The sequence below is a fragment of the Nanorana parkeri genome, unplaced genomic scaffold (genome assembly GCF_000935625.1).
Source record: "Nanorana parkeri isolate BGI_ZX_2015 unplaced genomic scaffold, ASM93562v1 scaffold38, whole genome shotgun sequence".
Classification (NCBI taxonomy): domain Eukaryota; kingdom Metazoa; phylum Chordata; class Amphibia; order Anura; family Dicroglossidae; genus Nanorana; species Nanorana parkeri.
Genome location: NW_017306306.1, coordinates 375,627 through 392,079, shown reverse-complemented (window position 1 = coordinate 392,079; position 16,453 = coordinate 375,627). Strand labels below are relative to the sequence as shown.

The 16,453-nt window shown below is 42.5% G+C and overlaps 1 protein-coding gene across 1 annotated transcript in view; it reads left to right on the top strand.

Moving 5' to 3' along the window:
• Positions 1 to 1,312: 1,312 nt before the first annotated feature.
• The window catches only part of AMN1 (antagonist of mitotic exit network 1 homolog), a 58,941-nt gene continuing 43,800 nt past the window's right edge, over positions 1,313 to 16,453 (top strand). The window contains exon 1 of the mRNA XM_018570436.1: positions 1,313 to 1,405. Within this exon, the coding sequence (XP_018425938.1) occupies positions 1,371 to 1,405 (35 nt within the window). The 5' untranslated portion in view covers positions 1,313 to 1,370. The remainder of the gene's footprint in view (positions 1,406 to 16,453) is intronic.

Here is a 16,453-nt window from a genome sequence, read left to right as displayed (position 1 = left end):
CGCAAGGTGTATGGGCAGCCTAATGGTTTCAAGGCCCGTTCGGTAATATCATCCTCCTGCATGGCCGTTTGGGAAGCTGTGTTCTGCAGCTGGGAGCGAGCAGCACAGACACAGGTACTGTATGTTATTACATATGCGGCCACTTTTTTCCTAATGTTGGGGCATTTTGCTTTAACTCCTGAATTTAGCGTCTCCTCTGAAGCAGTCAGATATGTTAGAAAGTTTAGAGGCACATTGCAAGCAGGAGCGGATTTCCCACAAGGTCAACAAGGCCTGTCTTCGAGGCAGCAGGGAGTAGAGGGGCAGCAGAGTTGTGGAACTCCTATTGCCCGATGCCCGGGACATGCAGTTTTTTCTACATTTAGTCCTGCTTTGGGCAAGCAGCAGAGCTAAATGTAGAACGGGGAAGCTGCAGCTCATTTTGTACAAATGATCTCGGTGTTGCCGAGATCACTTGTAATTAGCCTGCTCGTCCATCCTCCCCTGCTACCCCCTCCTCCATGGTCTGCCCCCATCTCTGGCTGCCTCTACCTGCTGGCCGCCTCCCTCCCCGCTGTGATTTTCGGGGTCCCCGTCTCTTCTGGGGGGCCTGGGACAACAGCAAGGTAGTTCAGGACGGAGAGCGCCGTGTAGAGTGGAGAACGTCCATTCAATAAAGAGAACCTGTCACCTCCAAATGCTCTCACACAGGGCTTGTTAGCACGGGGAGGGGAGCGCATAGAGGAACCTGGCCTTGGGGCAGCAGAGAGGGTAGATCCGGCCCTGATTGCAAGTCAATAAAAAATTATTTATAGAAAACAAGCATTTTAAATACTCGATTTTTCTGAGCTGTTACCTAAAGTTTGAAAACTGGTAACAGGGTCTCTTTAAGTCACTAGAAAAAAAATCTAGTTTGGATTCATGTAATGTAGTTTGGAGTTCATTGAGATTGTTTTCGAGTCTACTAAATAACATATTAGTAGAAATAAATAACTATGATAAAATGAAAAGAGTTAATTCACTGTTCTCATATAATAGGAATGCAGTGCTATTCATTCTTCTAGCAGCCTCGCGTTACCCTCCCCCACTATGTGTCAGAGCACACACATAGGGAATACATGCTGTCATACTGTAACAAGACTACAACTCCCAGAAGCCTTGCAATATAAGGGACAGTCTGCAAACTACCGCCCCTGCATGGCCATTAATAGTTCTCCCCGCCGTGATTATTCCTGATTCTGCAAACGGAAGGAAGCAAAAAGGTATGAGTACAAGCGACCGTTAGTGTAGTCGGTGAAGGAGCTCGGTGCGTGCAAGGTGCGGTGTGTGTGAAGAGCGAGTCTTTGCAGACAGTCCCTGACTTTGTTGACGCCGCTGCTTCCATCGTAACAATGAACTGCCGCGGGGTGGACCCTCTGTTAGACAGGTAAGGGAGGTCGAGGGGCCCTTTGTGTGGAGGGGGCTGGGGCCCCTAGGAGAAGGAGATGTCTAGGAATATTAATTTCCCTGAGCTGGGGGAGGGACGGTGTGTGAAGTCTATGCAATCGCCGGGAAGTGCTGACAATTTGTAAATAAAGTTGGGGAGAGGCACAAAGATTTAAAAAAAAATGGTAGGTGGACCTGTGACAACCAAAGGCGACTATGTCTAATGTCACAAATGGCAGCATTGTACAACCGTGCATGTTTAGCCTATAGAGACAGAGACATGCTGGTGGTTTCATTGGCCCTCCTATGTACCGTACACATGTGAGATAGAGGCTTTTGATCAAGCAACTTCAACATTGCAACTGTGACAAAACTACAAATCGCATTATGCATCTGCCTCTTGGAGGCATTGCTGTGGCTGTCCTGGTCCTGCAATACCTCATGGGATTTGCAGTTCCACATCAGCTGGAGGGCCAAGGTTGCCTATCCCTGCCTTAGACTGACCGCTCCTCGGGGGCAGGGTCTGATGTGAATGCAGAATATGTAAAAGTGCTGACACTATATAAACACCTGTAATAGATAACTTACAGGAAGTTGTACTGTAGACATCTGGTTATCAGAGGAAAATATTAAAGGTTTGGGCCTGGTCACGCCTGCGCATTTTTCCTCCTGATGCCTTTTCTATTAGTGGCAAGCTCAGTGTGCGTTTTTAGCATGTATTGCATTGCCCTTGGTATTAAATGTAAACGTGACATATCGCACATCAGCATGTAATGTCATGCAATGATGTGTGCGGTGACATGTGTTGGCATGCTTCTTCATGCATGTGTTTTCATTCATTCTAAAGAGAAGCGTATCAAGGGGGAAAAAAAGGTGTGAATCCAACCTGAAACCAGATTCACCATGCCGACCGTACTCAACACCGACATTGACTGACACCATGCCTTCTATTGCCCTGGCTCTGATTGGTTAATCCAGGCTTAAGGCCCCATTCACACTAAGCGACACACCTTTTGGAGCGGATCCGCGCGGCCAGGATAGCGCGACTTTTGTGGCGACAGTAGCGCAACCTTCACCGTCGGGCTGCATTAAAAAAAAAGATCGAAAGATGGCGCAAAATCCGCCGAAAAAAGGGTCCTGTAGAAGCGACTTGCGAGAGCAACAGGTGACACGGAGCTGTACATGAAGACAGCGCCATTGAAAATCATTGGCCGGCGACTTCTCGTGATATTGCAAAAGACAAAAAAGCTTATGTAGCAAATTTTGCAACATGCGTTTGGCATTTTTGGCCTCCGTGTTTGTACGCATGGAAACGTGGAGGAATAACGCACATCTTCCTGATCGCATTTGGGTGCTCTTAGAAATGAATGGCAACTCAAGTGCGTTTCAAAATCCTCAACGGGTGGGCAAACGCAGGCTGTGGTGCAACTATAAATCCCATTAGGCTTGGTGACTTTGTGGCTCAGTGGTTACCACTTCTGCCTTGCAGCACTGGGGTCCACAATTCAAAGCCTGGGCAAGACACCAATGTACCCAGAGGAAACCCACACAAGCACAGGGAAAGCTCCTGGCAGATAGAAGAGAGTTTGCCCTGTGATTGTGTGGGTTTCCTCTCACACTCCAAAGACATGCTGGAAGGCTAATTGTCTCCAGTCTAAATCAGCCCTGTATGCACATACAGTATGTGTGGTATAGACTAGGGATGCACCGATACTTTTCGAGTACCAGTGCTGATAATTGGCAATTTCATGAGAACTAGCAGGGTTGCAGCGGTTGGAGCTGGGACCTGGCTCTGGCGCTCCCCCACTGTCCCGAAATCATTAGTCTGTATTGTTTTAGACTGTCACTAAACAAACATGTATCAGTACTTGTATCTGTGAGTACTTGGACAAGTATCAGTACTTGCACTTGCAAAAATGGTATCTGTGCATCCCTTTATTTATATTTATAAAAACAATATCATACAATAAAACAGAGATGTACAAATCCCGGGAGCTCCGTGTGCTCCTTACAAATGACAGCAGCCTCCTAACTTTGGAATTTTTCTCTAGTCTAGTCTTGGAGCTGGAAAAGTATCTGTACTTGTACCGAGTATGGTACTTGGTATCAGTGCATCCCTTAAATAGACCTTAGATTATAAGCTCCTTGAGGGCAGGGACTGATGTGAATGTGCACTGTGTAACTGCGCTATATAAATACCTGTAATAAATAAATAAAACCTAAGTAGAGAAATCTAATGTATAGATATATATTGCATGGTATTTTTACCTGATGATTCTGTCAGTGTTCCTTCTGTCTGGGATGGATGTTTCCCCTTTGAGGAACAAAGCCTTCTTGTTATGGAAGTTAAAGCGTTATTCAAAGTAGTATTAAACTCACAAACTTTTTTGAATAATGAGTCCGGATCAAACAAATATACACCCACCGGCCACTTTTTATTTTAGCCCGTGGACGTGCATCAAAACAAACTTCCCCCTGTGAACAAAAAAAGTGCAACCGTGAAATCACAGCACACAAAAATGTGCACAAGGGTGCAAGGTCCTTCAAAAGAAGGGACCTACTTTCCCGACCCCCCGGGGCGCAAGGCTCCTGACAGGGGTTGAGACTGTTGGTCCACCAACCCGAAGGCTGGTGGACCATTTCCGTCGGGGACCTGCCGAAACAGGTCCCACACAGTACTAGGCAGGGGGGATCTCCCGAAGAGAAACCCCCCTCCTGGGTGGGAGGAGACAGAGAACCCCGTAGGAGGCACAGAATCTCCTCCCAGCATCAGGAATAGTCCCCGAAGAAACCTGCACCTTCAGCAATCTGTGGGTCAAAAAGCTTTTGAAAAAAAAGCCAATCGTGCATAGAGTGCATAAGTAATACTAAAGTGCCAGTGCACCACGCTGACAGGCCTTAGGGGCCGAGTGCAAAAAAATTGCCCCGGACTAGCCATAAGGCCTGTCCAAGAGGCGTTGTGCAGAAAAATGCAAGGTGGTGTGTGACCAAGTGATCAGTGAGTCAATGTGGGGTCCCACACCCAAGTGACTTCCTGAGCACCCCAGGGACGCCACCCCCAGGGGGCACAACACCACGGGCTTCTGCCGCCCCCAACCCTTTAGCCTCGACCAAGCTTCGTATCCATTCCCATCAGGAGGCAGTTCACCTTCAGAGATCCCTCCGCCGGAGCCCACCCATTAACTAGGGTCGAAAACTCAGAGGGCCTGGAACCTCATCCGGCTCCCTACCAATTACGCCAGGAATTTACATGGCCGTCCATCTGCCCCACACAGGTGACAGCGGCCGTTCTATTCCCGACAACTGATAAAAACAGATACTACACTTGATCTTAGCCAAAAGGCCACTGTATTAGGTGCACCTGTTCAATTGCTTGGTAACTGTTATAATTTTAGACACTTCATATTTCCAAGTGTCTTCAGGTGATTGTATAAGGAACTTGCTGAAACGGCCAGTTCGTTCAAAATGCAAAAGTATACAAAAATATGTAGATAGATAATAGTCCAATACAAAAATATTCAAATGAATAAAAGAAAAGTGTTTGTAAAAATGTAGCAAAGTATGTTAAATACCGTATTTGCCGGCGTATAAAAGACGACTCGGCGTATAAGACGATCCTCCACTTTTTGTGTTAAAATATAGGTTTTGGGCTATACTCGACGTATAAGACGAGTATAGCCCAAAATAATGTTTAAATGCACCCACTAGGGATGTCCCGATGCCACTTTTTCAGGCCCAAGTACAAGTACTTCCCCTCATGTACTTGCCGATACCAATTACCGATACTTTTTCTTAAAGGGACAGGTGACTTTAAATGATCCATAGTACAACTACATGTTATGTACTATGGATCATGATTTAACCTATTCATGTTAGCAGGGTAGAATTGTAACTCTATTGCTGGAGTGTAGTGGAGGTGACATTAAAGGATAATTTTTTCTCCCCTCCCCCCAATGTAAATGTCAGCACTTACCTTAAATGATGCCTCTTAATCCGATCTTCCTCTTCTTTCCTGATGTTTTCATCTGTCCATCTAGCGGTGCGGCGGCTCTCCGATCCAGCGCTGACTCCTCTCTGCTTGCAGGCACTTCCGATCCAGCGGTGTCTGCATGCGGGTACACTTGTCCAAAGACTCACCTTGCGTCTCTGCTCGTCTCCCGGGCGAGAATCCGAACTGCGCATGCGCCTGCCCCAAGATGCTTTGCGGCCGCCTTAGCAGTTTCGGATTCTCAGACGGGAGCATGCAGCGAAAACAAGGTAAGTTTAAACCGCCGTTAAAGCGGGTTTTGTTTTTTAAAAAACTTTTTGCATATATCTACTGCTTGATAGCAGTAGATATAGGCAAAAAACCCCAGAGTTTTTAGAACCCCTTTAAGAATGACTCTGCCCCAATATATCAGTCTTAGTCTTTCTCCCGCCTAGTGTAATCCAAACTGCGTAATGTGAATAGTATAGCTATTGTATTCACGTACAAACATCTGTTACAAATATCTGCATGTCATTAACTGAAGCATTCTGTACCTGTCCATCATTCTACATATATTGATGGTTAGGATGCCAAGAGATAGTAAAATAAACAGAATATAGCTTATATAGAAGTATCAATTACATATGCAGCCTAATTATCCATCCTCTGGAATGGTGACCTAGGACCTTTCCCGTGACCTTTCTCAGCTTCTCAGACTTAAGAGGAATAAGCACATCTGGAGGCAAATCAATAACAAAGATTCTCTTTCACGCACTATATTCTAACACTGAGAATATCTAGGGCCTACTTGAATAAATGAAATATATAACTATTTATCATGTTGTAAATGATAATTATGATTTAAGGTTTCAACCGAGGTCAATGGTGTAGAGGCCAGTGGTGTAACACACATTACATAGGTCAGCAGTCTAACGCACAGTACAGAGGTTATCGATCTAATGCACAGTGCAGAGGTCAGCAGTATGACGCACAGTAAAGAGGTCAGCAATAACGCAGAGTACAGAGGTCAGCAGTGGGACGCACAGTACAGAGGTGTGACGTACAGCAGAGTCCAGTGGTGTGGCGTAGTGTACAAAGGTCAGCGGTGTAATGTAGAGGTCATTATAAAACGCAACGCAGAGGTCAGCGGTGTAATGTAGAGGATAGTATGTAACGCAGTGCAGAGTTCAGCGGTGTAATGTAGAGGTCAGTATATAACGCAGTGCAGAGGTCAGCGGTGTAATGTAGAAGTCAGTATGTATGCAGTGCAGAGGTCAGCGGTGTAATATAGGTCAGATATTTTCTGCAATTTTTTCCTATTGATTTGATTTTCAACTGCTGCGTTGCTAGCGTTTGTAAAAGACCCCCCAAACCATATATTTTCTGAAAGCGCAGGCCCGGTAGAATAAAAAGATGGTGATACTAAATTTGTAGGCCCTGCGATAATTGCGCAAATGTTTCTCAAATTAATATTAAACCGATAAAAATACACAATTCAATTGTTAAAACGCACCAAAATCAGTATCCGTGCACAAAAAAAATCATTTTCTGACTAAATCTAAAAGATAAAACTGTATTGAGTTAATAAATACATTTGTAATTGCGCCTTTTTGCGAAAAGGTAAAAAAACTGTAAATAATCGACTTACGTAAAAATTGTTTTGGTGTTTGTGTTGTGATAAAATGATACAGGTGTATATTTAATTGCAACACAAGGTTATGTGTGTGTTATGTGGGGGGAGGGAGGGGGTTGTGCTTTTTTTATTATTATTTTTTTACACATTTTTTATTAAATGTTATTTTGTTTTACATTTTTTATTTTATTTTAATTCATTAAAAAAATCATGCACTGCGATGCGTTCTAACAACGCACTGCAGCACATGTGTATGGCATACACCTCAATATGTGTATGTTATGTGGGGGAGGGAGGGGATGTGCTTTTTTTATTAGTTTTTTTTACATTTTAAAAAAAATTTTTTTTCTACATTTTCTATTTATTTTTTAATAATTTTTTTATTTTATTTGGCAGCAGCGGTGCCGGCGGGGAGGGGGGTGCGCCCGGTATTTTTGATGATAGCAGTCATCAGCGGCTTGTGAGCCGCTGATGACAGCTATTAATTTGAAGGGAACAGTCCAGGGAACAGTTCTACTATAAACTCATGGTCGCTAAAGCGACCATGAGCTTATAGTAGAACTGTAAATGCCAGGTCCGTACGGCATACTGAGCTGGCCAGCCAAAAGCACTTTTGTAGCTCCGTATGCCGTACGTCCTTGGCAGCGAAAGGGTTAAACCGAGCTTCAGAATGGGAAAGAAAGGGGATTTAAGTGACTTTGAACATGGCATGGTTGTTGGTGACAGACGAGCTAGTTTGAGTATTTCACAATCTACTGGGATTTTAATGGACAACCATCTCCGGGGGTTTACAGAGAATGGTCCTAAAAAGAGAAAATATCGAGTGAGCGGCAGTCATGTGGACGAAATAGTAACTCGTTACATCCGAGGTGTGCAGAAGAGCATCTCTGAACGTACAACATGTGGAACCATGAATCAGATGGGCTACAGCAGCAGAAGACCACACCGGGTGCCACTCCTGTCAGCTAAGAACAGGAAACTGAGCTACAATTCGCACAGGCTCACCAAAATTGTACAATACTGTAGAAGATTGGAAAAACGTTGCCTGGTCTGATGAGTCTCAATTTCAGCTGCAACGTTCAGATGGTAGGGTCAGAATTAGGCGCAAACAACATAAAAGCATGGATCCATCCTGCCTTGTATCAACGGTTCGGTGTGATGGTGTGGGGGATATTTTCTTGGCACACTTTGGGCTCGTGATGCTATCATGTCAATATGGAGCACAATCTCTGAGGAATGTTTCCAACACCTTGTTGAATCTATGCCACGAAGAATTAAGGCAGTTCTGAGGGCAAAAGGGGGGGTCAAACCCGGTACTAGCAAAGTGTACCTAATAAAGTGGCCGGTGAGTGTACATCGAACAGCAAAGTAATTCCTTCAATTTTCGCCCCAATCACTTACAGCCATCATGTTTCCAAACCGCTCCAACTCTGAGTTCTGCTTCCCTGAACTTCGTCTCTAGTACAAGAGATAGCAAAGTCCCCAGCAGCCATCCATCTACTAGCTTGGAGGAGCAGAGAGCAGAGGAATGACTTGCCTTGCTGTGTCTGTGTGTTTGTAGAGGCACACACAGCTTTCTAGCACACACAAGGGTGGCTCCATAGGACCCTAAAACAGGAAGTTAGGACCAGTGCTCAGGAGACCTGCTGATTCTGCAGGAAGCTAAAACTTTTAACCATCAGCCGCATACATTGTAAGTCATTTCATCAGTATCTGAAATAGCTTAAACATTTTTTTACTTAAATACTCTCAGTTTAGAACATGTTAGAACAATCAGATATGGGTGTTGTTCTGAAAATCTCACCTCTGTTTATCCGCTTATAAGATCAAAAATTGACCATAGATAGATGAATAGGACCCAGAAATGGTTTGTAAAACTCTGTATAGCCAACAAAATGCAGAAAGCAGACAGGTAATATGACATATTTGAAGCCCCAATCCAAGGTAACCCATACCGCAAGAAATTGTTCAAGCAAATGATACTCATGAAAGACCCTTGTGACGTCACCCCTCTTCCGGATCCTGAGAGGACCCTGCTGCTGGATAACCAATAGGAGGTGTCCACATCCTGCAGGCAGTGACATGGACAGCTGAAGAAGGACCTTGCAGGAAGCAAACAAAAGAAGATAGAAGATTTGGGACCTAAGCATCATGTGACATTGGCTTTAGGTTAGGTAAAAAGGGCTTTTAGGATTTTTTTTCATCTAGCAATCAGTTTTGGGGGAGGGGTAGGTCAAAATTATAATAAAGATGGGCTTTAACCCCTTCCCAACTAATGATAGTCCAGGGCCGTTAATGCAAAAAACGTGTTGATGACTGGTGACGGCCGTGGACCGTCATGAACAAAAACAAGCAGCCGGAGCGATTGGTAATCGCTGCCACTGCTTCCCCCTGTTACTAGCTGTCTTGCATCAGAGTGGCACTGTACAGCCACCCAGATCACTTGTAGCAGCCGGCAAAGGTGGTGCCCCTCCTTGCACCCTCCCACTCTGGTTTTTGGGGTCCCCCGCTCCTCTAGGGGACCTGGGACCAAGGCAGTTACGGTCAGGATGGAGAGCGATAGCAGACTGGGGAAAGTCCATTCCCCGATCTGCTCTGTGAGCAGTGACTTAGGAAGCACTGTGCTCACAGCACTTGCTGAGTCGCAGCTGTCAGATGCCGGCTTACACAGGGGATCGGGCACATAGCTGTGCTGGATTCCCTGTATTGACAGCCAGGGGAGATATCAGGGGTCTAAAACACCTCAGATATCTCCAAAAAGAGGACCTGTCACCTCAAAATGCTATCACATAGTGGCTTGTTAGTCCCTGTGTGATAGCAATAAAATTAAGTGAAATATAAAAAAGTTAAAAAAATGATAAAATAAAAAAATCAATTAAAACTAACCCCGTCGCCCCCACCAACTGCATGCAAACAAAATCGCACTTGTAGGGCATGTACGTAAACGACAATTGCACCATACATTAGGTATTGCCGTGAACATTGGAGTTAGAGCAATAATTCTAGGTCCATAACATGCTTTTAACTCTAAACTGCTGAGTTGTAAAGGCTTTAAAAGCGTCGCCTATGGCCAATTTTAAGTACTATATATGTTTGCCATTGCATGGATGCACGCAATTTTAATGCTTGACATGTTTAGTATCTATTTTTGGTATTGATGTAACCCCGTCTTTTATATTTGACCAAAAAAAGGTATTCAATTGTATTTGTCTGCACTAAGATTCATGTAAATGTTGTTGTTTTTTTTAAATATAAATTTGAAAAACATTTGCATAGTGCGACATAAAAAAATGCAGCTGCCATTTTTTTTATTCTAAAAGGCCTCAGCTTTCAGAAAATATATTTTTCTTTTGGGGTTTCAAGTAATTTTCTATCTAAAAATTCAGATTTTAGCGCGTGTGTGCAGAAGTGTTTAAAACTGCCACGGTCCTTAAAATAGAATTAAACCCTCTGGGTTTTTGTGGATATATCTACTGCTAGCAAGCAGTAGATAAATGTAAAAACATTTTTTTAAAAATCTACCAAAAAGGTTCAAACCTGCCTGTGTCTCCACTCCCGTGGCTCCCGTCTGAAGTTCTGAAAATTCTCGGGCAGCCGCAAAGGATCATGGGGCGTTCGCAGTGCAGATCTTTGGCTGGAAGATGAGGAGAGACACAGAGTAAGTCAATGTACGCAGCTTGGCTGCTTGCACCCGCACAGACACCGTGGGACACAGAAGACACAGCAGTCAGCGCTGGATCAGATACCGACACCAGCGCTGGAGGGACTCCTGAAAACTACTGGAAAGAAGATGATCGAATCAAGCAGTCCTTACACTAGAACAGGGGGAGGAAACAAATAATTTGTCTTTTAATACATACTGCACATCATGGCCAAAACAGTCCAGTCATGAAGGGGTTAAAGATTTAGCATAAGCATTCATCCGTATTGTGCCCCTGGCGAGAGTCAAGATAAGGGTAAAATCCTGATGTCCAGTAGATATGAGCTGTCACGAGATCTATTTGGTATATGTAGGGCAGAGGTTATGATATATCTTAGCAGCAGATCACCAGATACAGAATGAATGTGTCCATGTATGTTAGCAAATGGAGACTTAACATAACATGACACATAGAGTCTCAATAATATGAGGGCAAAGCCTTGCAATACTCATTATAATTATGACTTCCAACAACATAAAATACATATCGTTTTCCTCAAGTTAATTCCTTGAGCTTATATTAAAGTGACACTAAACGCAGGAGTTAAACCTTAAAAATGCATTCAGGTGCCCTAACTATTAACAGAAATGTACAGAAATGTATCTTATTTGTGTATCACTCGGCTGTGGACCCTCAAATCATCTCTGAATTGGTGCTGACACTGTCCTTCCTTCTGGAGGGTGGCTACTTTTGTTCCCCATGGTCCCTGTGTGTGTTGTAGAGTAGTCACCGCTCCAAGCTCACTTCCCTGATGGACTACAATCTCACGTTTAGATTACTAATTTGTATTGAGATTGTAGTCCATCATGGGAGTGAGCTTGGAGCGGTTCCAATTTAGAGATGATTTGACGATCTACAGCTTGAGTGATTCACAAATAAGGTAATAGTTAAGGTACCTGAATGCATCTTTTAAAATTTAACTCCTGAATTTAGTGTCACTTTAACTTTCGAGGATTTTGCATGCATGAGACTGGAAAAACCTGTCACTCTACATTGTCCTCAAAAGGGAACCATTGACAACACCCACATAGATAGATTCAAATAGGTAATGCATAAACAAAGATTCTGTATAGAAAGGCATCCAAATTTTCTGGTGTGAGTAATCCTTTAGACTTTGCGTTTGGGCCTCAAGTTTGGATCATGTCTATTTCGCTCCACATTCACAAGAGTCGCTTTCAACTTTCAGCATTAGAAGAGTGGAGTTGTGCTCTCGGTGGATGATATAATCGTCTAGCAGCTTAATCAGGCTTATCTCAGGACTTCCAGTGGCTTTTGCAAAAGTATAAATGATTTCCTTGCTATAGTTGATCATCACCTTGTACTTTAAACAATATTCGGGTGGGGCACATCAGGGCCAGGCACTTTCCAGACAATCATGGATGAACACAAACATAAACAAAATACCAGATGATGTCCTTTAGGGCATATTGATCTGACATTCATATGTGGCCACCTAACACCGTGGTATTGCCTCACAATGCCACAATATATATATATATATTATGGACATGGGCAAATTTCTTGGTACCCTTCGACGAAAAAATGCAATAACTTCAAACTGGCCATACAAATTGCCATCCATCATTGTTTACTCCATATTTAATAATAATCAGACTGCTTTTGATTTAACGGAATATTATAAAGATAAAATGAATGCCAATAGCATGGACAAAAATGATGGGACCCTCAACCTAATATTTTTTTTGCACAACCTTTAGAGGTAACCACTGCAAATAAGGGATTTCTGTAGCTCTCAATTAGATTTTTGCATCTGCCAGCAGGTAGTTTGACCCACTTTTCTTGAACAAACTGCTGCAGCTGTCTTAGGTTTGAATGGTGCCTTCTCCAGACTGCTCTCCAGACCATTTCAGCTCTTTCCATGTTGTGTTCAATGTTGATGTTCAATAGGATTCAGATCACGGATCACAGAAGGCCACTTCAGAATAGTCCAATGTTTTGCTCATTATCCTGTTGGAGGACCCATGTCCTGCAACAGAGATTTTTGGCACAGTACATTTCACTCCAGAATTCCCTGATAGTCTTGAGCTTTTATTGTGCCCTCCACAAATGTAAGGCACCCCATGCCAAACTCAGCAAAGAAGTCCAAAAACACGACCAAGCCTCTTTTTGTACAGTAGGCACAGTGTACTTTAATTTGAGCGCTTCATTTTTTTCATCTGTGAACATACAGCTGATGTGATTTGCCACAAAATCTCCAGTTATGTCTTATCTGTCTAAAGGACATTCTTACAGAAGCATTATGACTTGTCCGTATGCATTTTGCCAAACTGCCAAACTGAACTTTCTATGTATTTTTTTTAACAGTGGAGTCTAAAAAAGCAACAGATGGTGCAATCAGACACTGATGTACCTTGACCTTGGATTTCATTTAGTTTTCCGTGGCTCTTTGTCTACCACTCTGTTGAATCTTTAAACTTTTAATATTTGCAACTGTAGTAGCTGCTGCTTGGAGATGGTCTTATAGCCTTCACCTATGGCATGCTGGTCTATATTTTCTTTCTGATTTCCTCAAATGACTCCTTTGCTTTCTCTGATCCATACTCTGTGTGGTGCACACCATGGTACCAAACTGCAGCGTGACTACTTTTCTTCATTTAAATAGTGTGACTGATTACAAGATTGAAGACTTGTAGAATACTAATTACTGGAACAATTAGTTTGAAATATCACTACGATCCAATAATGTATTCCTTTTTCATGGGGTACCATCTGCCCAGGCCCTTTTAGAATTTCTTTGTAGAATAAGCAATAATTCATCTCTTTTCAGACATACTATTTTTACTCTATGACATACCAAAGGCATTCAGGTATACATGAGACAATTGTTTTTAATTTCATCAAGGTCACTAACAAATTTGTCCACATCTGTATATGAATATATATGAAATATAGTATATGAAAGCATGTAGGGAAGGAATTTCTCCTTCCTAACTAGGGCAATCAAAGTAAGCTACCCCTTGTGATTTCACTTTTGCTTAAGGCTACTCCTCTTCGTGTAGTGGGCAACAGGTCCATAGTGGGAGTATAGTCCATCCCGAGGGGTTTGACTTCCCTTTCTAATAATACCTATTTGGATTGTAGTCAGACTAAATGAAACAATTAAGGTTCTCCCAGAACGAAGTTGAATCCAGAGGTAGACTGAAGCAAAAACACCATCAGTTCCTACACTCCGGATTTAAGGGAACCACTGGAGTCCCAGAAAGGACACCTTATCTCACTTCTATCTTGTTTTCCTTGGCATGGTGAAACATTTTCCCTTCTCCAGCACCAATCAGTGTCTGTGTCATAGTCCAACACCCATCATTTTAAGCGACTCCATCGGGTCATGATACAACCTTGGATGTAGCCTTGTCTGATACCCAGAATGATTGTAGTATAGGCACAATGTTCTATTCCCGAAACAAGTACTAAAGAAGAAACTGCAAGTTAAATTGGAATAACCATGAAACTGTGTTAACCACCAATTTACGTGACTTATAGCACTAGAGCTGCAACAACGATTCGATTTAGTCGATTAAAATCAACGATCGAAAACGTTACCAATTTCCATCCATGCACTCTATTCCACCATCATACCCGTCCTCTCCATCCCTGCACCCCATTCCACCATCATACTCGTCCTCTCCTTCACTGCACCCCATTACACCATCATACCCGTCCTCTGCATCCCTGCACTCCATTCCACCATCATACCCGTCCTCTCCTTCCCTGCACTCCATTCCATCTTCATACCTGTCCTCTGCACCCCATTCCACCATCATACCCGTCCTCTGCACCCCATTCCACCATCATACCCATCCTCTTTATTCCTGCATCATACCCGTCCTCTCCAATAACACCAGCTATAGAGGAATACATCAGATCCCAGCAATAATACATTATAGTATAATTACTATTGCTGCGATTTGCTGTATTCCTCTATAGCTGCTGGTATGCTGCATTGCACTGTATAATGCACACCACACTTTTTTTTTACTTCCACCGCTCCAAGCTTGCTCCCGTGATGGACTACAATCTCAATACAAACTAGTAGTCCATCACTGGAGCCTTTTTGTGGGTTTTTTTATCCGATTAATCGAACTTAATAATCGGCTAACTAATCGATTATGAAAATAATCGTTAGCTGCAGCCCTATATAGCACCACCTTGTTAGCCTGTTTCTTCAGATTAAGTTGAATATTATTCTAATTACATATACAATGTAGCCATCCATCATCTGAAATGTTGACCTAGGTTTTTTCCTTGACCTTTCTCAAGCTTCTCAGACTCAGAGGAATTAGCACTTCTGGAGACAATCAACAACAAAGCCACACTTTCACACACTATTTTAAGGGTTAGTTCACACTAGGGATGTCCCGAAACCGATGCTAGCATCGGAATTGGACCCGATACAGGGCATTTTGACAAGTAGTTGTACTTGTCAAAATGCAATTGATTAGCCACATACATATATTCGGATAGACCATTTAGTTCTTGTAGGATCTAGATTGATCTGAGATAATTTTAACTGCAGTACAAATTATGTCCTTCAATCTTGGGAGATAAATATATACATTTGTTATATACATTTGTATAATCTCCAGGAAACTGATTTCAGTTTCTAGTCAATGGTCTAGTCTAATATATATATTGAAATAAATTGGTGGAAATTTTTTTCCTTTACTTTGAATATAGTCTTGGCTTATAGCCAACCCTATGCATGATGGGACAAATCTTGCCCATGCGCTGTTAAAAGTTTGAGTTTGTGAATATCTGTTGCTGGGAGAAGTCACATGTCAATTCTGAACCTTTTGTTTCTTTATTTTGTGATCTACTGATAAGATACCATTACATAAAAAAAAAGTTATTTTGGTTACATTTATATTTTGAATTAATATCCTGTGGTTACATTTTACACATTACAACCTGTGTTATCAAATTGATTGAAATTATTTGATCCATATTCTTTGTTTGTCACCCATTATTTCTAATTATTATTCTGCACTGATTTTTAATTAATAAATAGATATATTTTGTATACAATGGTATTCATCTTGTCTTCAAGTCAGCGCAAATAAAATAACTCGTGTTAATTTTGATTTGTGGAAATAAGTGGGAATCTCCTTAATTACAGATCCTTGCTTGTTTCCATAAATAGAAAACTGTATATCAGAGCAGTATAAAGATTCTGACAACATGTCGTTGTACTATGGATCATTTAAAGTCACCTGTCCCTTTAAGAAAAAGTATCGGTAATTGGTATAGGCAAGTACATGAGGGGAAGTACTTGTACTTGGGCCTGAAAAAGTGGCATCGGGACATCCCTAGTTCACACCATAGTTCTGGTCCGATCCTGGGCGGAACGTACGGCTGCCGGCCGCCTCACTTTTTTGCTTGCAGCATTTTGATCGCACTGCAGGCACAATGTGCCTTGTGATCCCGTGCAGGCAATCGCATTGCAGCCGGAGGCAAAAAAGTGAACCGGCCGCGATGCAGTGCGTTCCAGCCAGAATCGGACTGGAACGCACTGCCTATGGTGTGAACTAACCCTAACTGAGAAAGTCCATTGGGCCCATTTCTTCAATGTGTATATATACAGGTGAAACGCGAATAAGTAGAATATCGTGCAAAAGTTCATTTATTTCACTAATGCAACTTAAAAGGTGAAACTAATATATGAGATAGACTCATTACATGCAAAGCAAGATAGTTCAAGTCGTGATTTGTCATAATTGTGATGTATATGGC